Genomic DNA, 26,293 nt, shown 5'->3' with positions numbered 1-26,293 from the left:
TGTACTTACATTTCGATCCTGATAATAACAAATAATGCAGTGATGGTAAATGTACACTTATGTCCTTAAATTTTATTTGTTGAATTTAAAAAGGCACTGGTTATTCACAAGAATAAAATAAACGTTTTAATAACTTTTGTAACAACTCCATTAAACTTGCGTCTTTCAAAGTCAAAACACAAATGAAATGGCACTCCAGTGCTGCAACTTTTATTTCATGATTAGCTTTACAAAAATTCAAAATGTTAATAATTTTATTATTGAATGAGCTGTATATTGTATTGTATACTAAAAAAAATCATTTAAAGTGTATTTCAATTAAGATTTAAATTTAAATTCAAATCTTTCAACGTTATTTTTTGTGTACACAAACATTGCGTTGTCCATGTTGGCAACACTTTGATGTGTTAGTGTCATGAAGTGAGGCGAAGATGTCCGACGTTTTTGACATAAACAATTATGGCCGTATGCCAAACGACTTTTGAAAATTAGAAAATTGTCTATTTGTTTATCATTCTATATTTATGAATAAAGTGATGTGGCAAAAGTGAGTACAAAAATGTGGCCAATATTATTGGATATTTCTAAAGACGAGTGTCGTGGAATACTTCGAAGGCTAGGTAAAAAAATAAGAAAAAATATGCCACTCATATAACATCATTAATTATGTTAAACTTGTTAATAAATTCATATATTTTTATAGAATTGGAAGCCTACGCTGGTCTTCTGAATGCTTTTAGAGCCCAAGGGACATTAGGTCAAAGAAAACGTGAAATGTTGGTCCAATTAAGATCTGTACTACATATCAATGCTGACAGACATAAAGCTGAAATTAGAAGGGTTACAAATGATGAGACCCTTTGCACAGTTTCAGAACAGTAAGTAGATTAAAAATACATCCCAAAACTATATATTTCAGTAAATCCTATTTATTAAAAATAAAAAAAATATTACACATAAACAGTGTACTTTTTAAAACTTTCAAGCAAGTTTGCATGCTGTTGTAAAAGACTGTTAATCATACAATCTACAGTCTCGAATAGATCATACCTGAAGAGGAGATGTCTAAAAGAATGTTATATTTCTTTTATAAAAATAACTTTTCAGGGTTATAAATAACCAGACACTCATATTACTGGATATCCATTATATCAAGACCTTTATATAGTCACCTAAGCAGCAAGACAGATCAGGCCTTAAAAATTCCATGTTAAATATATATTTAACACATGATTTATGTGTTTTTTAAGATAAATTAGTGCACTAAAATAATGGCGCCATTTTGTGACAGCTGTCATAATAGATTGTGACATTTTGTTTCAGCATGTTCAAAATAAGTGCCCCCTTGAGGAAATTAATTATTTATTGCTTAAAAGCATTTATGTTCTTTCTTGGATCATTTACATGATATTATATATTCATATACATTGAGGCATTTTTGTTATTTGTATAAGCGCTTACTTGTTTATTATTTTGAGCGCTTTTTAGATTTAACTGAGATGTTATAGACATTATTAAAAACAACTAGTTATTAATTGTATTTTTTCTTGAAATTCACTCTTCATCATGTATATATACATAATATATTCAATAATAATTAAGTTTTCGCTATAAATTGAATTTGCAACAGCTTACTTGTTAAAGAAAGCTTTCACTTTTAAATTAACATAAAATAAGTCAATTGTTTTTCTTTTTCATCTAATAGTTATCTATTCATTTCTTTTAGAATTTCTGGAGATAACTCTCGAATGGATTGGCTCACAGAAGGACGCAGAACAGTTCCTCTAATTCCACGAGGGAGATTAGAAACTGCTTATGCTGCCCTTGCCGATAGCCTTGCCAGAGAGGCTTTCATGCAAAATAGGGAAATCAAAGTTAAACCCTGTACTGAAGTGACACGGCCGAAAAAGTACTTGCCAGATCACACAAATGTTGTTACAAATGAAAACAGGGTAAGAAATATAAATAGAAAAAATAAATAACATTCTACATAGTTGGAATATGATTTATTCTTTATTATTTTCTTTCTTATTGAAACTTTAATGTTTACTATAATTAATTCAAATTTTAATTACTTGGAATTACATAATTTTGATATATAATGAAATATAAAATATATAATTGGATGTTTATTGTATGAAATGCAAATTTACAATAAATATTGATTATATATGCCCAAATAAAACTTGATTTCTAAAACCAATTACAAATTTAAAATATTTCGATTATAAATCTAATTGATTCTTTAGAGCATCATAATTGTAACAGCTAAATAAATAATAGTATATACTCATGTGTATATATATATATATATATATATATATATATATATATATTTCGCAATTTTAATTTACGTCAATCCAGTTTTTTCATGTCATGCACTTCATAAAAAACTGCAAATTATTACAAAATTTATATGTATGTCTTAAAAATAACATTCTACATGATAGGAATATTATTTTGTTGTTCATTCTTTTCTTTCTATTGAAACATTAAATATAACAGATAAATAGTTTTATTTCAAAAAAGAAATAATAATTAATATTATTTGTTATAACCTCAACTTAGAATGTGAATTGTCATTGGCTGTCACTTATAAATTAAAAGTGTTGCCACATAAGGACTTTTTTAAATTTATTTCCCACGTGTGACAGTTTTATTTTAGAGTTGAAAAGGGGCACCCTTTTGTAAAACTTTTCTTTATTTGATCCCGCCGTCGTACTATCTTCCGTTTTAATGCTTATTTCATAATTTTCCATTGGGATTCTTACTTATAAATATATAAAAATAGTAATATGTACATTTTGTAGGTTATAAGTTAGTTCATCCCTAAAACTGATTATACATTTTTTACTTCAGCAAGTGCTACCTGCAGTACAAAGAGAAAGAACGAAAATACGTCGAAGAAATTCCACAGAAGTAATCAGCAATGAGATTGATAATAAACAAACACAAAGCACTGTCAATCCGAGAATTTCCCAAACAGTTCCTGTGCCACCAAAAGTTCCAATTCCTAGTACTAGCAAAAGTGTCCCCTCAACAACAGTATATCATCAGGAAAGGATTAAAGATCATATGAGAAAGAAGTCGTCTCAAGTCACTACAAATGCCAAAATAAAGCAGTTATATAATTCACAAAATAAAGTAAAAAGTAAGTACTTTTATTATTTCATTTAAAATATTTTATATATAATGATTAATTTTTTTCTAGGTCATCCCTATCAAAAGCACCCCCCAAATACACAATCATCAAAATTAACACATGTGCCGCAACATGCACCTAAAATCAAGACTAATCGTGGACCGAATCCCCAAATTCCACAACCCATCACACCAAAAGTTTCAAGTATGAGACCTCCTTCTCATGTTAGAAATATATTTGAACCCAGTCCTGCTAATAATATTACAATAAAAGTAGAAGAACAGAAAGTTTCTAGGCTATCACCGAATGAGCAGGTCTCTGAGGATGATAATAGGTTAAAACAACACCAGGTTAAAGAACCGGTTAGGACCATAGTTTCAGTAGCAGCGCAGATGCAAAGTAATGATAAATATCATTATGTAATATCTCCTTATCAAAAGGTACAGGTTCATAAACCACCTGAAGAGGTTAAAAATGTTAAAATAATACCGCAACAACAAAGCACAAACAAGCCAATGTTAGTACAAAATATATCTAATAATAGAATAAAACAACATCCCAGTTTGCCGAATGGCAAGACAGTGAAACTAGTTTCTATAGCACTTCCTAACAAAATGAAACCAGTGACGACGTTGGTACCAGTTTCAAACGCCCCTGGTAAAGTAACAATATCCAACAGCTCCTTTAAACCTGTCACATTACAAAATGTAACCAGTAACAATAAATTTGCTAAAGTACAAATCGATGCAAGTAAACCAAATGTAATATTTCTACAAAAGCCTAAACCGGGCCAAAATGATGTGCCAATTGTTGTAACTAAAGATGGAAAGGAAATCAAATTGATGACTCCCACGGACAGTATGAACAAAAAAGAGCATATGAAGCCAACAAATGTTATTCTTTTAGATGTTGCCAATCCTCAAGCGGATAAAGGGGCAGCCCTAGCTCAAATATTACAGGCTTCAGGGGTGCTTCCTGCTAAGAATGAGATTATAATTAAGAGTAGTCAGCCTGCGAATTCTTTAGAGAATATTATTATTGAGGAAAGGCTGACAGATGGAAATGTGGGGAATAAGATGGTGTATAGCAGTCGAAATAAGGTACAAGTGGAAAATAATGTAAATACTTTGAATTCTACAGATTGGGAAGAAGAATTAGATAATGCTAGCGGTAATAAGTATGCAATAAGGAATCAAAATAATATGGGAAAAGTTAAAGTTATAGGATATAAGGCTAATAATGGTGATCAAGTTTTGAGGATAGATGAAAATTTCTCAAAAAATACTGGTAAGTTACATTCAACATTTATAAATATTTTTAGGTTAACACATTATATAGAAATCATACAATAAATTACCTTCCTGTAAGATTTCCAGAAAATGTTTTAGGTTGTCTGAAAACAATTATCTCAATCAATTTATTTCTTTCAGGGTCCCAAAAGCATCACGAAACCATAGTTTGTCTCAACCCCCAAGACACTTTCACGATAATCAAGGATAAAACTGATAATGCATCAATAATGTCCGACGCTGAACTCATGAATATATTAAATGGAAGCAAAGAAGACTCAGAAAGTAGTACAACAAATTTGAATTGTAATTACAAATCAAACGACACAACAATACAACGACAGGATATATTTCAAAAGGCTTTGGAACAGGCTGATATTAAATTGGACTCTGAGGAATATTTGGATGAAAATCTGGATGAGAATATATATGTAACCGAAAGGTAAAATAAATAATTAACTGATGTGTATTATTAAATGCTGATTATGTTTTTTGTTCAGGTTGCAGGATGGAACTTCTATAAATGATCATATTATTTATGAGCCTATTCAGCAGCATCAATCGGTGGAAGATAGTGCTTCGAATATGATAGTAGAGGAAGAAGAAATTGTTATTGAAAATTATTATGTGGAACAGAATATGATAAATGCTGACGAAGAAACACACACATATAATATTGGTAAGTAGTATTAAGAAAGCATTTTAATTTTTTAACCCTGAATTTTTTCCAGTAAAAGTAATTTTTAATTCATTAATTACCTGGCTTTTTTTTCAATAAAATCATTTATCAATCAATTAGTTACCTAGATTTCTTTAGTAAAATCATTTTTAATTAATTAGTTACCCAGATTTTTATTTCAGCAAAATTATTTCTAATTAATTTATTAATTAAAGTATCAACTAATTGAGTGATATAAAATTTCTTTGAATAACTCTTCTTGCTATTTTACATTTACAAATTAAATAATTTAAAGCATTTAAACTATTTGTTGAATTTAATTAGTATGTTTTAACATTACAAGCCCTATAGGAACTCGGTATACTTATAACTAATATATTGATTTCTCATCAACTACACAACTTGCCCTAGGGCCAAAATTATTTATATATTTATTATTCATTTCCATTTCAGATGCTACAGATGTTGAAATGTCTCTTATGGAAGTGACGTGACTTAAATTCAAATCCAATGTGGGTATGTAATATAAATTTTAGATATTTAGTTTGAGGGCTAGGCGATATCATTGTAAATAGACAAAATATTTTTTAATTGAAAATCTAAAACCATAAAAAAAACACTGAAAGGACATTAAATCACATGAATTTTGATATAAAAAATTATATATATTGTGGTATAAAAAGAAATAATATTATTTATGAAGTGGCATAGCATACCCTCCTAGTTAAGTTTAATAGTTTTTGATTTTATAAATTTCTGTATATATATATATATATATATATATATATATATATATATAAAGAGTATGTACAAAATATTGTTATAGATGTAAAATATGATGATCACACAAAAATAAATCTATGTATTTATAATTTTTTCAATAAAAATATGTTGTATAAAAATTACAGAATGTTTTTTAACAAGGTTTGTGTTACAATTTAGGGTCTTTTTTATATAAATAATTTTACTTAGTTACTGCGTGTATGGCTTTTGCCACGGGTTTAACAGTCTTACAATTGATGCCTGCAAATGAAATTCTGCCCGTTTTCATTAAATAGACATGGTGCTTCTTCATTAATTCAACAGCCTGATGAAACATAAAATATATAAATAAAACAGTATGGAGTTTTTGTATAAAGTGTTATGTACCTGTTTCTCGTTGATCCCCAACAAGGAGAACATACCGACTTGACAGCCAAGGAATGACCAGTCTCTTTTGGAACCTGCACTTTTTAGCTCGCAGACTAATTTTTCCCTCATGTTTGCGATTCGTGTTGACATCGCCTTTACATCTTTTAACCTGGTGAAAAAGTCGATGAATATGCAGGGTTGAATAATAATACAAAAGGCTCAAAAAGTAGTAAAGATTCTTAAAAAACCAGTAATTTTTTGAAGTGATAACTTCTCAACAGATACAATAGAAAGGAGAAAAGGGAAAATTGTGTGAGTATGTTGTAGATTGTCCAGAAAAACATTTTTAAATAAACTACAGCATTTTCAGATGATATAATTAAGTAAAGGATATTTTATTGTCAATTTAACCATGAGACTCCTTTCCATCTACTTACCACATTGGATAAAAGTCCTCGCTGGTCAAAATCTCATTCACAATTCTGGCTCCTCCGATGGGTGGATTGGAGTACCAGGGTCTTATGAGAAGTCTCATTTGTGATTCGATTTTAACAGCCTCCACTTTTGAACAAGTGGTCATCAATAATGCACCGATTCTCTCACCGTACAATCCTTTGGAAAGAGAAAATTATTCTTGTTAACTATTATTCTGTAAAACCTCTTGGAGAAAAAATAAAAGAGCGGTGGGATAAAAAGGACCAGATCTTAAATGTTAGAAAAGTTACAAAAAGGATATATTTCTAGAATTATGAATTAGCTAGGATATTTCTTGATCATAGTTTGGTATTTGTTTACAAATACATTACCCATGTTTTTAGAAAAACTGGCAGCCACCATGACCTGAATTTCTTCGTCCAGGAAGTGGCGGACTGGAAATGCGTCATTTTTTATATTTCCAGTCGCAAAACCTGTAAAACAGTAAAATATAAATATATTATAAAATTGTTTGGACTGAAAATTGTGTTACCTTGATAGGCCATATCGAAAAATGGGAATATTTTTCGTTTCTTCACAATTTCTGCAATTTCTCTCCATTGTTCTCGATCAGGATCTGCTCCTGTCGGGTTGTGGGCGCAGGCGTGGAGCAAAATTATGTTTTTTTCAGGAATTTTCTAAAAATAATAGAAATATTAAGCTCCTGCTCCAGCATTAGGAAATAGCAATAATTGAAATAGGAAAGTTTTTTTTTTCAACTTTTTGCAATATTGTCTAATATCTATACTGTAGATGATGTATTATTAAAATCGTTATTAGATCCAGGATAAACTAAGATTTTGTATTATGTAATTATTTGCCATATGTTCTCCTACAGCAACATTTATAAATTACCCATGAATTCATATATAAATTTGACATTGATTAAGTTTTTATCTTAAGGCCAAATGCCGCTTACACCTAGTTTTTCTATTACTCACGTGTAAAGCTTCACACAAACAAGCAAAATTCACTTTATGACTGGCATGGTCATAATAATCATACTCCTTGACCTTAAGTCCTTGCAGGGCAAAAATCTTAGGATGGTTGGCCCAAGTTGGTTTCGGCAGCCAGACCACTTTTTCACAGGGAAAGTGCCTGAAAATAAATATACATTCACTCGAATGTTATTCATTTACTCATTAAAAATAATACCAATTAATATCGAATATGTTTCTAAGGTAAATTTATTTTGGTATGCCTAAAATCATATTGGGTAAAGATATACGGCCGGCTTTCGGCACAAATGTAATTTGTCCAATAAATCTTCAATATCTTTACAAATTGTTAGACAACATCAAATCATGTGTTAGGAAAACTTTTATAATATTAAATTATCTACAATTTGTCCTAATATTATTATGCCCTACAGCAACTCGATGTACTCTAAAATTGCATTAGAAACCGACCTACAGCGCGCTTTTGGCACAAATGTAGTTTTAATAAATCTTTAATATCTTTTTTAATTGTTCGACAACATTAAATGTTGTGTTAGGAAAACTTTTACAATATTAAATTATCTACAATTTTTCTTTATATTATGATGACCTACAGCAACTCCCTATACTCTAAAATTGCACCTGATGATGGAGATTTTTTCTCAGAAGGCAAAATTGTACAATTATCTTAAGAGTTTTATTAATTATTTTAGGATTTTTCACTTTTTCAAAAACAGGGCTCCCAAAGAGAGACATCCTGTTCCTCCAATGCCCTGGATGGAGACGTAGCGCCCCTCTTTGAAGGGACAGGCGTCCCCAAAAGCCAATTTGGCGGCAGCTTTGCGGAATCCGGTGTGTCCGACTATCGGCAAGTACTCCTTGTCCATTTTTCTTGATGCTATGCATTTCACACACTAAAATAGTAAAATTTAAATTAATTATAATACTCATTAAGTATATCTACTCATCTAAGTATATACAATATAAAAAATATGTAAGTGTGTCTGTTTGGCTGTTTGTCTAAGTTCTATGCATTCAAAAGCTATACATCCAATTTCCATAAAAATTTGGGAGATTGTTGAGAAGATTTTCAAATATTTTCATTAAAACCAAGTGGCCGCCCCTAAGATTTTTATTCTATTTCTTTCAGCAAATTTGTATTTGTATCATTTTTCCTATTGAGATTTTATATTACCTTAATTTTACATAAAAAAATATTTAATTTTTTCCAAGGTGTATCCCTTATCTTACTTTTAGAACGCTGGGCAGAACAAACGGTTTTCCCTTCTCGTCTCGATAGGCCCCAAGGCCCAAATTAACTTTCTTCTTGTTTTTGTCCTTTTTGAAGGCGTCGTTAATGCTGAAAATAGGGTCAGGAGGACCCATCTTTACACCTGACCACCATGTCCTGGAAATAGAAATATAAAATTAATAAATAAGGCTTTATATTGGTTGGTAATTAATTAATAAATAAATAAATTTATATTGGTAAAGTTCGGCCAAAATGTTTCTTCGTAATAAATTGTGCAAAATTTTTTGGTGATTTTAATGCTAGGCACGAAAAAAAACTCGAGTGTTAATTTACAAATTTTAAGTATTGCCAAACCATTTTTTTACACAATTTTGTTCAAGATTTATAGATAATGAAAATGATTTTTCATGAAATTACTGAAAACTTTATTAGTTTTTCATAAACCATGCAATATATATTCTGAGGGTCATGAATAAATATCTTTTATACTAATTATATATTGATTTCTTACTCTTTCGACGACATATTTCTGCCTCCGACGACATCGCAAAAATAATTCGGTCTTACATGGTATTTTATTGTGTGTAAAACAAGCATTTTTATAACAGAAATTTAGAAATTTGAAAAAAAACTGTTGAAATTTGGAAAAAGTGTGAAATCTATTTTTTTGTGATTAATTTTGCATGACGTTAAGTGATTTAGTGTTTTGTTTCGGGGTTGATGATAATGACATTTTTGATAATAGATATTTAAAATATTGAAGATTTATTTTTCATTTTTAAATGGCGGCCGAAAGATCTTATAACAAATTTTCTCCTACCTTGATAATAATCAAGTTTTTATCCTTTTCTTTCATATTTTGCACAAACTACATACTTTATTGTTATTTATAAATAGAAATCGTGTTAAGTTATATTGTTCGAGTTAAATTAATTATATAAAAAAATATTTATTTAATCCCTTATGCCTTCTTTTCCGTTTATTCTTTACTTCAATCTGATTGGTGGAAAAAAGTATTGCCACATGCCAAATATCCTGGATTTGACTTTTTGCGCAACTGTCTTATTATTAATTTATTATCAAAATAAATTAAAGCCATCTAATAATATATAATTTATTCCTTTAGTACTTGTTTTATAATTTTTAATTTCTTGTATATTGTATTGTATTCTTTATTTAATTTTTATTCTTTCTTGTCATAAGCATCTGACACTTGACAGTTGCTTCTGACATTTGGGCAATTGGTATTGATTGCAAATAATTAATTTTAACATTTGTTTCAACATCGACATAATTTTTTACAAATTTTATTTATTCATATTAAATCAATTTTTATAAAAACTAGATTCTATCACCATTTACGATTTTTTAAAATTGTGATTCCTTTACCAGTTTTAGTGCGCCACAGTTGGCTGTCACAAGTGTCACTTTACCTTTACTATCGATTTCTATTTTTATCCTTGACCAGGACATAATATCCTAAAATATATACCTCCTTTGAAACTATTAAAGACATGTATTATTTATAATTAATATTTTTGTTGTTTAATTTTGTGGTGGTGATAAAATGGACGCTGGCGGAGCCTACGGGGGCGGTAAAGCTGGGGGTACATTCGACCCTATAGCTTTTGTTCAGAGGCCCCCAGTGATATTAAGAGCAGTCTGTTGGGTAAGTAGATAGATTTAATTTGGTAATAATTGGATGAATTTAGTTGTGTGTTGGGGTTTTTTACTAGTTATATGATTTTATGGGGGCGGGTGTTGCTTTTAACATGGCGCTTCGAAAATCGATTTTTGACTTTCACCTTCTTCTCAAGATAAATTATATATTAATTAGCTAATTACTATCGTTTTCATTACTTGTTGAATCTTAGTTTTCTTATACTCCTGTTTGTGTTATTGATTTTTGTGTTTCAAGAACTTCTTGCAATTAATTAAATGCATCAGATATTGATTCTTTTGCAATAAACTTCAGGACTATCTTGATTATAAATGAGAAATATTTAAATAATGATAAATTTATTCAGAGATTATTTATTTATTCTTTTACATTTTTCAGTTATTCAGTATCATAGTATTCGGTTGCATATCATCTCAGGGATGGAAAATTGATAATACAACAAAGGAGGACGTCTGCTTGTACAATAATGACTCGAATGCATGCAACTATGGAACTGGAATAGCCGTCATTGCATTCCTTGCTTCCATGGGCTTCCTGGTCGGAGAGTATCTGTTTGAGCAGATGTCCAGTGTCAAGACACGTAAGCATTATGTTCTTGGAGACTTGGGATTCTCAGGTAAAAGATAAATGGATAAAAAAAAATATATTTACAATTCTCATATTTATATATGGATTTTTGTTGTAGGTTTTTGGTCATTCCTGTACTTTGTAGGATTTTGTTACTTGGCCAACGCTTGGGGAAAATCAGAGGCCCCAGAGAATGGCTTTGGTGTTAATAATGTGCAGGCAGCTATCGCTTTTTCATTCTTTTCAATCTTCACCTGGGTGAGTTTATAAAACTAAATGCATTTTATATAAATTTTTCTATTTTATTTTTTTCTCTAGGCTGGTTGCGCCTTTTTTGCGTTTCGCCGGTTCCGCACAGGAGCCGATTCAGCTTTTGCGCCCTCATACGAAGCTGAACCCCAGATTGGGGGTGCCAATGCTGGGGGCTACTCTGTAGGAGGCTTTCCTCAGGATACCACGATGGGCGGAGGTATGGGAGACTACAGGGAGCAGCCCTTCGGTCAGCAACCGAACAGAGGTGGGTTTTAGTAATAGACAGCGTTTTCGAAAGGCAGTTGAGAATATAATATATATATATATATATATATATATATATTTGTTAGTATATCAACTGCCTTTCATAATTCAATTACAATTATTTTACTAGTCGTATAACTACTACTTTTTAGGTCCCACAGACTTCCAACAGCCAACCTATTAAGTTTCGTATTTGGAGACAAAACAAATCTCTGTAAAAAAAACTGATATTATTTTGGGAACACTGAAACTCATATTGTTAAACTATTTTTCATTTCGATCAATTACTAATAATCAATATGTTGCTCGATGCAAGCCAACACGCTAGTCACTCTGTAGAACAACTTTATTTATATAAATAAATAAATTTATTTATTTATTTATCACATTTGTATAGTTAAAAATTTGTGTCTTTTTGCAAAATGGGACAGACAAGAATCAAATTGTAGTTGTTTTTATTACTTTTTTGTCCAATTCGAGACCATTCCATTATTAAATCACCCTTGTGAAGACTTTTGAATCTCCAAAAATTTAATTTAAAATTTTTGTTTTATGAAGTAGTTGTACGAAAAGCTTTATTAACAATTACAAATTTTGTTTTAAAAGTTTACACGTTGTTTTTAAAATTAGTACAATTTATATTTTGCAAAAAAATACATTAATGATAATAATTAGATATTTTGATGTTGCATTAGAAACTTAAGATGTTAAAAGAAAACTTTCTTTGTATTGTTAAATATATTATCGAGTAGGTAAATGTGTATTTGAGGGACACATTTTTATTTGTAAACCAAAGATTAAAAGATTTGTTTGAAATTTAACTAAATAAGTTAAAATTAATGCACTTTGTTTATTATATAACTGGTAAAAAATAGTTATAGTAAACTTACCATTATTTGACATATTATATATATATATATATATATATATATATATATATATAAAAATAGAGATTTAATATATTAGATTTCTTGTATTTTTTATTATATTTTATTTCTTGTGTCCTTTTCAATACATAAATGCTTGCTCGTTAAATAATATATCTAGTAATTGTAAATTTAGTGAGTGTGAGAGGACCTATCTTTGTTGTTTAGATAACTTTTCGACTAAGATAAAGATAACTCTAAAACCCCAAAACCCCTAAAACCATAATATATCGTGTAATAATTGGTAGCTAAACGCAAAATGTAGTTTGTAATATAAAATTATATGTTATTTACTTATTAATGCAATTTGAAATACTTATAAAATGTTCAAAAACTAAGTTATTTGTTATTAGTTGATTTTAAATATTTATTATTTTTTATAATGTAAGAATCTGTAATATGTGTACATTGGAATTAATAATATATATAAATAATATAAATTCCTTTGTATATATATTATATGTATATATAAGCAATGATCGTTGTTTTAATAATATAAGAATATTTTATAATCATCGTGTATATTACATATATACAATTATTGTATATATATGCAGTCAATTTGTTGTTTAAATTATGATATTGACAATTATTTAGTTACATTTATTTATTTCTTTATTAAACATTTGTTTCAACTTTGAATAATAATTTGAAAAAAGTACTCTAGACAATTTAATATTTTTACTTATTTTGAAACATTAATAAATTACTTGCAAAATTATACATAATAATATATATGTTGTAATAAAAATAATTTGTAGAAATAAGTTTGATTGGAAAAAAATGTCTAGATTTTGATTTTAATTCCACAATTCGGCTGCTATATATATAATATTATAATATATATATATATATATATATATATATATATATATAATATATATACATGTAAATGTATATTTATAATATATATGTGTGTACGTACATATATGAAAATATGCATCTTAATTTGTATAGATAAAAATTGGCAATAATATTTATAATATTTTTCTTTCTGATGCGCAAACAGTATTTATATAATTTTAATGTATTTTTATATATATATATATATATATATATATATATATATATATATACAGCAAAACCCGATTAAGACGATTTCTCACCTTTTTTGCCAAAATATATCACCTAAGAAAGATTTTGACGCTTTAGCAATTATAAAATTTTCACCCTACTTCTACCTTTCCTATCATTAATGAAGGAAACAATTGATAAATTCAGTTGTTGTTTTAATAGTAATATCTTTAGGGAGTTTTAATTTTGCAAATTTATCTGAAAATATGCCTTTTCTTTTCCAAGACAACATGATAAAGTACTTTCAGATCAGATATATTTGCCATGTTAGGACTTCTAGAGATCTTAGACTAAATACAAGTAAATACATATGCGAATGTGAATAACTATTATCAAGAGATGGTCTAAATACACATCGGACTAGTACTGGGTCTTAAATAAATGAACCTAATTGATCTTGAGCAATATTCACTTGGCTTCGATACATAAAATCTCTCACAGCCCTGGTATTTTACATTCTTTAATATAAATGCAGGATGTCCTATTGAAGCCTTATTAGGGATTCAAAATATGGGTTACAGGAAGATAAAACTACTTTGTTTACCATCAGCTAATTTTTATTAGTTGCTAAGGAAAAAGGAAAATTCTGCAGAATCTCGGGTTTGTGTTTGACATATTAAACTGCAATATGTATTAAATGAAATATGAGAAATCTTAATGAGTGATTGTCTTAAACGGGTAGTGCTATGTCTATATATATATATATATATATATATATATATATATATATATATATATATATATATATATATATATATATACAAGCATTCAAATAGAAACTCCAGGCTATATGTTAAAAGTAATGTTTGTTAAAGTTACTATTTGATCTTATTTATATTTATATTTACTCGCATAGAAAAATCATTTTTATTCTGATACACTATAATATTATGATATTAAAAGTTGTATATATAATTGTGCATATGCAAAATAGGTTTTATGCAAGTCTACTTAATTAAATTGAAGCTCAAAGTTCAATTGCATTAGATAGCAGTTAATAAATCAATTCAAGAGGTCACGAAGACCTTTAATGCAATTGAACAAGACTTAATGTAATTCTATGTCTAATCGATGTCTAAAAATATGGTCGTTCAGAGTCGTACAGTCCAAAAATAATCTAGAACAACAGTCATTTTACAAATATATAAATATATTAAAAAGTAACATGAATTTTGTGGTAATCTTTTTCAAATCCAAGCATCATGATGAAAATTGTCTTCTTTCAACCGTTTCAAAGACAATTTTCATAAACTTGTAAAAATAATATAGTAATATAATACTTTAGATTTAATTGTAGTGTTAAGGATACTTATAAGTGTAGGTTTTAAGGTTTTATGTATATGTGTGTATATATATTTATTTAGTGTTTGATATTTATATATATATGCATATATCAGGGTTTTGTTTATTAAATTATTAGCAAACTACTCACTAATCGACTAACTTAAAATCATTAAAACAGAATTTGCTCAAAACCATATAAACATCACCATTTGCAAATTTCCTATTTTAGTGAGTCGATTGCTATTAATAAACAAAACCAACATTTGCCACAAATATATATGTATGATATAATTATTTATTCATATATATTTGTCTGATTTGAAAGAAATTACCAATTTCAAAATTCGATTGATAAGTTTCAAGGTTTACATTGATGTTAAAGTAATTAATGTCGTTGAATTTGTGTGTGCGTGTGTGTGTTCAAATTAAATGGGCTTTCTTATATTCGACTTGAGGCCGCCTTGTTGTTTATACGAAGCTCATTTTGGAAAAATATTCGGTGTTTTCGTGTTAAATGTAAAAATGTAAAAGAAAATGTTGAGGTGAAGAAGACGATTATATTTGAATTTTGTGTTAGCAGTGAAGTTTGTGCAAATATAAACGTGAAGTTTGTGCAAACATAAACGTGAAGTTTGTTCATAATTTTTTTTTAACTAAAAATACATTTATAATTATAATAATTAGCTAAAAATTTTATGTTTAGAATATTTTGAAATCGTTAATTTCAACAAAAAGTAGTATTATTTTATTTTATACGACATTTTTCTTTACATTTTCGATTTTTTTGTTTGTTTTATGTTGGCCGTGCTTGATTTTGCGCTGACTGTACTTAAACGTCAAATTCGTTTGTTAACTTTAACGAATGTGCTTAAATATTTATAATTTTGTTAATTGCGTATTAATAACAAAAGTTTATTACTTAAATATTGAAAGTATTATTTATTAAAGCATCGTCTCTCGTTATAATATAAAAATGCATGTTATATCTATATATAAAACCAAAAATATTGTGAAAACTATTTTGCATATGTACTGGTATGTATACAGAGTTTTGAGGTTACTGTCTTAAATTCAAATCCGGAACAAGGAAATTGATATAAATCGTTGTTAATTTAAATATAGAGAAAGAATGAATACTTTTTAAAGTTTTTTGAACTTTGTGATTGTTTTTCTTTGCACAATTGTCTATAGAATTAACTTCAGCAAGTAATCTATTTGAATTGAAATATATTTCAAATTAATAGCCTTTTCAATAGTTTGCAAAATCTATATTGGGAATGTATAGTCACCTTAAACAGTTATCATGTGTAGTATTATTTTAATATGTGTTACTTACAGTTTTATTGTTAAAAATTTAATAATGAAATTTAATTATTTAACCCCAAAAACCTTTTGCAATGTTATAGTTAGCTTAATGGCCTATACTGACAAAAATTATTTCCTAGAAAAAAATATCAATAGCGCATCTGTTTAAATATTTTTCTGGAAGTTCTATTTGAAGGCATGTATATATATATATATATATATATATATATATATATATGAATATATATATATATATATATTGGTAATACTTTTGCAAGTTTATGTGCAAATTCTTAAAATTATTTACTTAACTTATATATATATATATATATATATATATATATATATATACATAATAAATTTTCTTAGACTAATAATTTCACCATTGTTTCTAATTATGATGCTTTTGCGTTTGAATGTGTTAGCGACTGACAAAAGACAAATATTTTAAGTTATTAATAAATGTGTATGTATATGTTAAACAAAAAACACTAAAACAAACCACTAGTGTTTTACATTCAACTTATTCTTTATTCTTTAAATAATATTTACATTGCAGGAATATTTTAAAACATATTCAATTAGAAATGTTTTATAAGAAGTTGTTTTTAGAAATCTTGGAGCAAATTTTGTGTTAGTTTTCTGTATACTAAAATGTCTACGTCTTTGGCCCATAGGAAGTCCAAGTGGCTGAATTGTTGATTGGGTATGTTGTGGACTTGTATTAAATTTTTTGCTAGTTTTATTGCTAATGTTTCGACATCCTGTAAAAAAAATATCTATATTTTAGAGTGTGAAGCTGAAGAAATTATTGTTTAGATCTTTGGGTCATTTCAAGAAACTTTGCTGAAGGAAACACAGAATCTCAATAACTTACAAGAAAAAGGAAACTATTCTTGAGAGGATTTGTTTCACAATGGTTAAAAAATTTGTCTATAAACATCTTTATATTTATTTTATACCTCTGGTACAACCAAAATATCATTAGTTCCATAATATATATACATCTTGCAATATATATTGCTCCATGAATATTCCGGAGGTCTTTTGGATCCATATTTTTGCCAATTTTTTAAAACTCCGTAATCAAACTTTGCAAAATTCTCTAGAAAAGAAATAATAATATTATCAAATTTGTTTTTTTATATTAATTTGAATGATTTATTTTCTTAAAATATATCTTTTATTACTTACTAGAATAAACAAGTTGCGAAAAGTGATCCAATTGTTTTGCAGACGTTCCTCCAGGATAATTCTGCAGGATATTTTTAATATTATCCTGAAAACAAATCAAATATTTAAATAATAATATTTTATATAGCTTATTCTTTGTTTTTTTACCTACATAGTTAAATTGGGGCTCGTTTGCGCCCCCCAGGAGAAACAGAAAACCAACACAAATGATTCGAGAGATGTCGTTTTCTATATTCATACAAGATCTTCTCCAAAGTGTTGAATCGTTTGAGGTTTTTGGAAAAAATTCATATACTTGTAGTACCTTAGAAAAAACCTAAGAGAAATGGAATGATAAATACATTACAAAAATGATCAGCAAATTTTGGATCTGGTAAATATCTCTAATTATTTTATTTCTGACCTGTATGATGGGATTAAAAGTAGCAAAAAGTCTAAAAACAGGACTCCTGGTATTCCCCATGTACACAGCTGGTGCCATCAGATGTCCCGAAACAATCTTTGCATTATATTCCGGTCTTTCAGCCAAAAGCACCATCAAGGCGGTGCATCCCTGAGAATGTCCAATATACTGCAACGAATTGTATCCTGTAATCCCCAGGATGGCATCGATGGACGCAGACAGATCTTGGACACCGATTTCATGCCAACTGGGATAACAGACCAATTAATATAGTATTGATTTTTACTACAATTTGGTGTACCTGAAGTCCCAGAACTCTTTGTCAACATCCGGGTCCAGATACCGGTGAGTCCTGGAGAATGTTGTACCTCGTGAGTTGCCAAGCCAGACATCGTAACCCAGATTGTACAAAATAAAACCTACAATCATAATAATATAATTATATAAATATAAGTTTCAGTATATATTTTTATATTAAAATAATGTTTTATCTTGCCTAGTGATTTTTCTGGATCGTTAACTACAAAGTCAGCAGCTGTCGACATCAGGCCAGGAAATAGCAGCACCGGGTGTCCTGCAGGATTTGGTATTCTGTGCAGGGACAGGATATATCCGTCTCCAGTCGTCACTTTGTACAGTTGTGATGGGTAACTGTTTTCTGATATCAGCTTTAACTGAAATATAAAACAGATGCAAGATCTACATTTTATATTTAGGTAAGAGCTTAAATTTATTTACTTTAGAATATATATATATATATATATATATATATATATATATTTAAATAATTATTTAATTTTTTAAGAACAGACTATAAAGTTATAAAAATTGTATATAAAGTTTACTCTAAAGCTTTAATTTTATCGATATATTATTAAGTATTAACATTTGCAATCTATTATTATTATAATGCTTTGAATTTGCAAATAAAATCATTGGTTTGAGTATTCGCTTGATAAATAATTAAATTAATTAATAATCAAACCAATATTTGTGATACAAGTAAACTGTTGATGTCTTTGCTTAAATCAACAGTTTAATTTAATAAGTTTAGAAAAATATATTTTTATTTATTTTTAAAAAAAACAACAATATTGGTTATGGGGTTTATTTTACTGTTGTTGAGGTTTATTTTTGTTCTAAGACTTTAATTTCCTTAAAATTTTAATATCAATTTTTTTACAATATACTTTATATTTGTTTCTTTATCCTTTTTAACAAATTTATAAGTATTTTTACCTTATTAGTGATAAGTCCATAGGATTTTATCGAGTTTGCTTGATATAATATAATTTAATCAATAATTAAGAGAGGATTTTTTGATGTTTTATAACATTTATAACATAATGGCCAGTAATAATATATCCAACTACTTCAAAAATAATAATTATATATCTTAATACTATTAAATTAACGTTTAGTTACAATATATCCTATGAGGTTTAATTTTCTGAAAATTTTAATATCATTATTTTCATCTCAATTTTAATATTAGAGCGGAGTCTAATTTTTTATGTTGAGACTTTGTTTTTATGAAAATTCATTTATTTTAATATTAGCTTGTGTTTTTTCATTATTTTGAGGATTTTGAATTTCTGACTTTTTCTTTGAGGATTTTAAACTTACAATTGGACTTTTTATTATTATAAGACTGTTTTTTAATTTGTAAGAGATCTACAACTAAAATGTTAGCAAGGATTTTATTATTATTTTGAGACATTGCAATCGTGAAAATACATCAGTTTTAATTTTAGCTTGATGTTTATTATTATTGTAAGACTTTTATTATTTAATTCGTAAGAAATCATCAATTTAAATATTATCATGGGCTTTATTATTATTTTGAGACATTGCAATCGTGAAAAAACATCAGTTTTAATTTTAGTTTTATGTCTATTATTATTGTAAGACTTTCATTATTTAATTCAAAGGAAATCTACAACTAAAATATTACCATGGGGTTTATTATTATTCTGAAACATTGCAATCGTAAAAATACACCAGTTTTAATTTGGTGTATTAGAGTATATTATATTGACACTTTGATTATGATAAAAAAATTAAAAAACAATGAACATACTGGTTTAAAAAAGACTTACCACACCATCGGGTTCTGTTAAGGATAATCGAACACAACATTCTATTAAAAGTACTTGCAGAACTATTTGAATTAAGTACATTTTTAATTACAAACTATTTTATATATATATACATATACATAAATGTAGTAATTGTTAAACACAATATATAACTCGTTTTGCGTTTAATTAATATTTTAATTTTGTTATTAACATAATAGTTTTATGGGGATTTAATATTCTTAAATTCATATTTGTGTTTTGTTTATATGTTGCAATTTTATACATTTACATAGATTTTTTTTTATGTTAGAAATTTCTTACGAGTTAGAACTATTTTAGTTTCTTTAAGTATATTGGTTAACAAATATCGAATATGTAAACTAAACTAACTTCCTTAATAAATAATTTGAATTTTCTTACGAGTTAGAACTATTTTAGTTTCTACAAGTATATCGATTAATAATTATATTATACGTAAACTATACTAAAGAAATAATTTAAATTTCATTTTTTGTGTTCAATGTGGTTATTAATGTTGATTTAAATTTATTAAATTCATACAAAGACTTATATAGTTTATATAATATATTATATATATTAATAAGATATTATTTCTTTAAGTTTTTAGTATTTTTATTTTTACACCTTTATTTTGTTACTATTGATTTTTTTTAATTTATTTTGAGAGAACAGATTCAAATTATTTTAACCCATTGGAATCGAATTATTTTTTAACATTCTAATAATATTATAATTACAGTTCTTGCATTTTTTACTTATAATAATTATTACTTATTAATTAAAATTACATTTTAATAATTCTTTGATTTTCCTTTGCCAGTTTTGAGATTTTTAAAACTTTTATTTTAACTATTATATTTTTTTTTAATAAAATTAATTATATTTTTTTAAGAAATGTTAAATGTATTAATTTATTTTATTCTTGAGATTCTTTTATTACCTTTGATATTTTCTTTATCAATTCATATATTAAGTTTTATTTGAACCTGATTTAATATAATTATAATTTTATTGTTGAAAGTGTTAATTTATTTTATTCTTTAGATTATTTTATCAACTTTAGTATTTTCCTTTTTTAATTCTTATATTGAGTTTTATTTGAACCTGGTTTATTATAAATATAATTTTATTATTTACTGCTTTAATTTATTTTATTTTTTAGATTCTTTTATTATCTTTGATATATTATTTTAACAATTCCAACAACAAGAATTTAATTTATATTTACATTTATTACAATTATAATTTAAAACTTGATTTATTATTTTGGTCTGTTTCCTTTACAGAGGCGATTCCACGAATGCGTGAGGAAAGAATTTCGTTTCGTCGGATATGATTTGTTTGCAATAATTTTCGTTGGAATTGGTAAATAGAGATGTACATGATGGGTACATCGAATACATCGAATACGTGGTCTGTTCAAAAAGTACCCGGAATTACTAATAATTAAATTTCGCGGGTCTGGAGTGTCTGATTGTCAAAATTTTTTTTTATTGTGTTGGTATACATGCCCCTAAAGTATGATGAAATTTTCAGCTATATTCACTGTTTACTTTGTCTGTGGTAGTCGCTAAGGTTCGACGTGTTTTTCTGAGCTCGGCGATTTTTACAATGGAAGAATTGAAAAGTCAAAGAATTTGTATTAAATTTTGCGTAAAAAATGAAATAAAGTGTTGCAAAGTGCAAAAATTCACCAGATATGGCTCCGTGTGACTTTTTCCTATTCCCAAAGTTGAAGAGACCCATGAAAGGACGGCGGTTTTCCTCGATTGAAGAAAATCGCTGAGAGTGCTCAAGGACATATCAAAAAGTGAATATCAAGGGTGCTTCGAAAATTGGAAAAAACGCTGGCATAAGTGTATTATATCTGGGGGGGACTACTTTGAAGGGGACCACATTAATGTAGACGAATAAATAAATATTTTTTTGAAAAAACGAAAATTCCGGGTACTTTTTGAACAGACCACGTACATCGAAATGTCTTTAGGGGACATTTCATAAGTCACGACGTTGACATCAATCGTCGTAATCGTTATCTATTGTGCCTGCAATTGCAATTGCAAATGCACCGACGATTGCATACACTTTTGCATATCGCGCCGATTGGAATTTTAGTCTGGGGGAAATGGAGAGGAAATTGGAGGAAAAAGGAAATTTGGATGAAATATTGTTCCAAAGGATGTGCTACTGGTAAGTTTTATAATTATTATAACTTCCCGTAGGGCAATCGAAAATGAAAATTTTTATATATCTTTAGTTTCAAAACCTTCTGAACATTTTGGCATACCTTACAATAAGAAAAAATGGATTTATGTGTATGTATGTGTGTGCGTGTATGTGTGTGTGTTCGGATACAAATTTTCGTCGACGATTTCGGGAACACGGATAAAACGATTTGAATAATTCAAAAAACATTCGATTTGTATTGATAGAGAGACGTGCTGATTAGTTTTTGGCGAAGGCAGGTCTAGCCGTTCCGTGGGGCAAAAAGTGCCAAAAACGGTAACTCAGTTTTTAACAGAACGGAGCGTCCGATTTGAATAATTCAAAAAACATTTTACTTGTATTCACAAGATGAAGTACTAATCAAATTTTCATGAAGGCAGGTCCAGCGGTTTCGGAGATCTAGTAAAAAAAGTAAAAAGAAATGCCATCTGGCGGTCAAAAATGATCATTAGACATATGCACATCAAATTATCAGATATTTTACAGTGGTTTTAACAATAAGTATAAATTTTGTTACATTCCTATGGGTTCCGTACCAATGTTTATCCGTTAGACGGCGACGCGGCGTTTACGCGCTTCAATATTTCTTCTCTTTACAGTTAAAGCAGTACGATTGCTTTGAAAAAAAGTTCAGGATTTCCAAAATATTTCAAAATAAATTTTTCTTCAATAAGTCTTTTTTTTTTAAAGAAAGTAAATTTTTGTCAGAAATTTATAGTTTCTCAAAAATCTAATTTTTTCAGAGTAAATTTTTTTCAAAAATGTTAATTTATTTTTAAAAAAATAATTTTTGGTAGGGGAAGTTCCAGCAATTTGCCTTAAGGCACGATGCCATACACCTCTAGTTATTTTTTGTTTAATTTATAATTATTTTTAAAATATAAGTATTTGGTTTAACAAATTTATAAGTGTTTTTACATTATAACACATCACTGTAATAAGTCCATAGAAACTCGTAGAGTTTCCTTGTTTTAATATAATTTAATCAATAATAAAGAAAGGATTTGCTTCATGTTTTATAACTTTTTATATTTTATGGCCAATTACAATATATTATACTACTATTAAATTAATAATTATATATCCTACTACTATTACTAAATTAATAATAATTAGTTAAAATATTTCCTTCGGACTTAAGTGATGTGTTAAGTATTTTTTTACGTTTTTACAATAAGTTAATAAGTATTTTGTTTAACATTTTTAGAATTTTTATAATGCATTTAATATTTTTTTCTTCATCCTTTTTAACAAATTTATAAATGTTTTTACATTATTAGTAATAAGTCCATAGGATTTTATCGAGTTTGCTTGATATAAATATATTTTAATCTGATAATTTATAAAGGATTTGTTTGATGTTTTATAATATTTTATAATGGCTAATTACAATATATATTACTACTATATAATACTACTATTAAATTAATAATTATATATCATACTATTACTAAATTAATAATAATTAGTTACAATGTATCTTGCGGACTTATTGAGTGAATGTGCATTAAAGTATTTTTATTTTTCAATGAGTAAATAAATATTTTGTTTAACAAAGTTTCAGGTATTTTTATAATACATTTAATATTTGTTTCTTTATCCTTTTTAACATATTTATAAGTGTTTTACATTTTTATTAATAAGTTTATAGGATTTTATCGAGTTTGCTTGATATAATATTATGTATAATTTAATCGACAATTAAGAAAGGATTTTCTTCATAATATTTTATAATACCCAGTTACAATATATCCTACTACTTAATAACTAAGATCTTTATATTGATAATTAATTAAATTAATATTACATACTATGGCCTTATTGAGTAATGTGTTAAAGTTAAAGTATTTATTAAATTAAGTTAAAAAGTATTTTGTTTAATAGAGTTTTAAATAATTTTACAAAATACTTAAGAGTTTTCACTTTTTTTTGTTTATCAATTTATAAGTATTTTTATGATATAAGTATCAATATTTTTTTATTATTTGTATGTTGCATGAGAAGCTTTTGTATAAGAAAAATGTACCATCATTTAATATTAATATTAACAAATATTTTACAATTATCCTTTCAATTATACTGTTATACTAATGTCTTCTAACTTTAACTCGATTAATAAAGATTCACAATATATTTCACTAAATAAAATAAATCTCCTTTGCCTCAACTTAATTTTTATATTTCTTTTCAAGTATTTTATTTTATTTAATTAGATTGTTATTAATTATGTTGTATTTTGATTATAATTGTATTTTTAAATCTTCTTAGAATTGTTCTGTGGGATTTGTAACAAAATTATTTAAATAAATAATATTTCACAGTACATATACAAAAAACACAAACACTAAGTAATACAGTTTTTGTGTATATCGATATCCATTTGTCATTTATTTATGCATAGACATTTCACTTAGAGTATATTTTATTCAGTATTGTAATTTAATTAAACTATTTATCAGAAATAATCAATACCCCTTAAAGATTGCATTTATCTTTACTATTCATTCTAAGTATTCCATTAACCATAATTTTTTGTCCATTTTCTCCAGACTAAATGGCATATTATTAAATAAATTAAATGTACATTATCAGTACATTTGTTTTTTTGCTTTTAATTAAATATATTTGACGCAATTTGATGTTTTGTTCATTTTATTTAACAAATATATAATTTTTTAGATAACACACACGATTTCGTTGGACTTATATTGGGAAAGGAGTGCTTTTGGAAGGGCTTGATGGATCTGGATGAAAAAAGTTGCAGATGATGGACTGCTTGTATATATAACTACTTGGTGAGACAAGTTAACAAATGCAGTCCTAAGAAGAGTGGTCGAAGAAAGATATACTGAGCACGATTCTGAAAGGGAAAGGAAACTGGATCAGACCCATTCAGCAAAAAGAGTGTCTCATGCACTACGTCATTGAAGGTTAAATAGGACTCAATAGTCTGAAAGGACTGAGAAAAAGAAGAATTAATAAATTAATTAAGAAAACATATTAATAATGGTAATGGGAATAATATATAAAGAAGGAAAGAAAATCTTTGATTTGCCCTCAGGCAGACTACTATTCATTACTATTATATATAACACAACATCCTTCAATAAGTCCAAAAGGCTATTTATTTATTTCAATATCCAAATATAAATAATCCTACCGATGTTATATAAAGTCACTTTTACTGTTGAAAGAAACTTGAGAAATTTGCTTATTTTGAATACCCAATATTCTATTTTAATGCCTTAAACAATCTGTAATATTATTATAAGATTTTTTATTCTATTTATCATAAATTGCACTATATATTTTTAGTATTATTGAAGTATTGAAGATTTAGTATTAGTAATAATTTTATTATTAGAATTAAGATAATTTGTTCACTCTAATGAGTATAATTCTGTATGTAATATTATATAGAGTATAATTCGATATGTATAAGATATGAATAAAGATAAATATATTCTGAATATATTATATAATAAAGAATTATTATTATTATTTAAATTGGAATTGATGTTTAAGTTCATTAAAATGTGTTCAATGCATATATTTTATATATATTTTGCAGGTAAATATATACATATAATAAATATATATATATTATATATATATATATTTATATATATATATATATATATATATATATATAAATAAATAAATAGTGAATTCGTGCTTAAAGGTATGTATTTAGTAATATTATTTAATTATTTAATATTATTAGCTAAATATTTTCAATCTATAATTTTTGTCTGTTTTCAAATATACAACATTTATAATATACCCCTATGATTATATGAGCGATATATAAATTCCAGTATATATAAATTCTTATAAGATTCTCATAGCCCACGTGAGTTCTTTGTAAATTTGACTACGACCGCCTAGCTTCATATGCAACCCGTTACACTCCATATATACACGATATATATAATTATAATATAACAACAGTCCCATATATAAATGCCAGTATATAAATCCATGGACAGATATCCACGGATTTTCATATACACTTCTCATATATACACCTCTATAATTATATGAGCGATATATAAATTCCTATAAGATTCTCATTCATATCCCACGTGAGCCCTTTATAAATTTGACTTT

General features: G+C 27.1%; 4 protein-coding genes across 5 annotated transcripts; 2 read left to right on the top strand and 2 right to left on the bottom strand.

Annotated features, from left to right (window-relative positions):
- The first annotated feature begins 481 nt into the window (after positions 1 to 481).
- Positions 482 to 5,806, top strand: LOC113373061 (BRCA2-interacting transcriptional repressor EMSY). The gene is made up of 8 exons (XM_026613394.1): positions 482 to 620; positions 704 to 878; positions 1,727 to 1,952; positions 2,860 to 3,151; positions 3,212 to 4,429; positions 4,573 to 4,873; positions 4,932 to 5,110; positions 5,564 to 5,806. Exons 1-8 carry the CDS (start codon positions 560 to 562, stop codon positions 5,602 to 5,604), a joined length of 2,493 nt encoding a protein of 830 aa, XP_026469179.1. The 5' UTR covers positions 482 to 559; the 3' UTR covers positions 5,605 to 5,806.
- Positions 5,807 to 6,074: 268 nt separating this feature from the next.
- Positions 6,075 to 9,430, bottom strand: LOC113372736 (aspartate aminotransferase, mitochondrial-like). The gene is made up of 9 exons (XM_026613083.1): positions 9,417 to 9,430; positions 8,905 to 9,061; positions 8,377 to 8,567; positions 7,657 to 7,813; positions 7,209 to 7,347; positions 7,048 to 7,149; positions 6,679 to 6,853; positions 6,260 to 6,410; positions 6,075 to 6,197 (listed from the first exon to the last, which is right to left on the bottom strand). Exons 1-9 carry the CDS (start codon positions 9,428 to 9,430, stop codon positions 6,075 to 6,077), a joined length of 1,209 nt encoding a protein of 402 aa, XP_026468868.1.
- An 868-nt stretch (positions 9,431 to 10,298) lies between these two features.
- On the top strand, positions 10,299 to 12,165 carry LOC113372972 (synaptogyrin-like). 2 transcript variants are annotated; one of them, XM_026613303.1, is made up of 5 exons: positions 10,299 to 10,574; positions 10,965 to 11,202; positions 11,272 to 11,411; positions 11,472 to 11,670; positions 11,831 to 12,165. In XM_026613303.1, the coding sequence occupies exons 1-5, from the start codon at positions 10,473 to 10,475 to the stop codon at positions 11,851 to 11,853; spliced, it is 702 nt and encodes a 233-aa protein (XP_026469088.1). In that variant the 5' UTR covers positions 10,299 to 10,472; the 3' UTR covers positions 11,854 to 12,165. The 2 variants fall into 2 exon arrangements, with proteins under 2 accessions (XP_026469088.1, XP_026469087.1); XM_026613302.1 differs by having other exon boundaries at positions 11,822 to 12,165.
- Positions 12,166 to 16,866: 4,701 nt separating this feature from the next.
- Positions 16,867 to 20,035, bottom strand: LOC113372734 (lipase 1-like). Its single transcript, XM_026613080.1, has 7 exons — positions 19,955 to 20,035; positions 18,352 to 18,529; positions 18,157 to 18,274; positions 17,856 to 18,102; positions 17,453 to 17,537; positions 17,221 to 17,363; positions 16,867 to 17,022 (listed from the first exon to the last, which is right to left on the bottom strand). Exons 1-7 carry the CDS (start codon positions 20,033 to 20,035, stop codon positions 16,867 to 16,869), a joined length of 1,008 nt encoding a protein of 335 aa, XP_026468865.1.
- Between the last annotated feature and the right edge of the window lie 6,258 nt (positions 20,036 to 26,293).

The sequence above is a fragment of the Ctenocephalides felis genome, unplaced genomic scaffold, assembly GCF_003426905.1.
Source record: "Ctenocephalides felis isolate EL2017-DRISC unplaced genomic scaffold, ASM342690v1 CF-g0.4_SCAFFOLD_01604, whole genome shotgun sequence".
Taxonomy (NCBI): domain Eukaryota; kingdom Metazoa; phylum Arthropoda; class Insecta; order Siphonaptera; family Pulicidae; genus Ctenocephalides; species Ctenocephalides felis.
The sequence above is the reverse complement of the archived record's forward strand: the minus strand, read 5'-3'. Positions and strand labels throughout refer to the sequence as shown.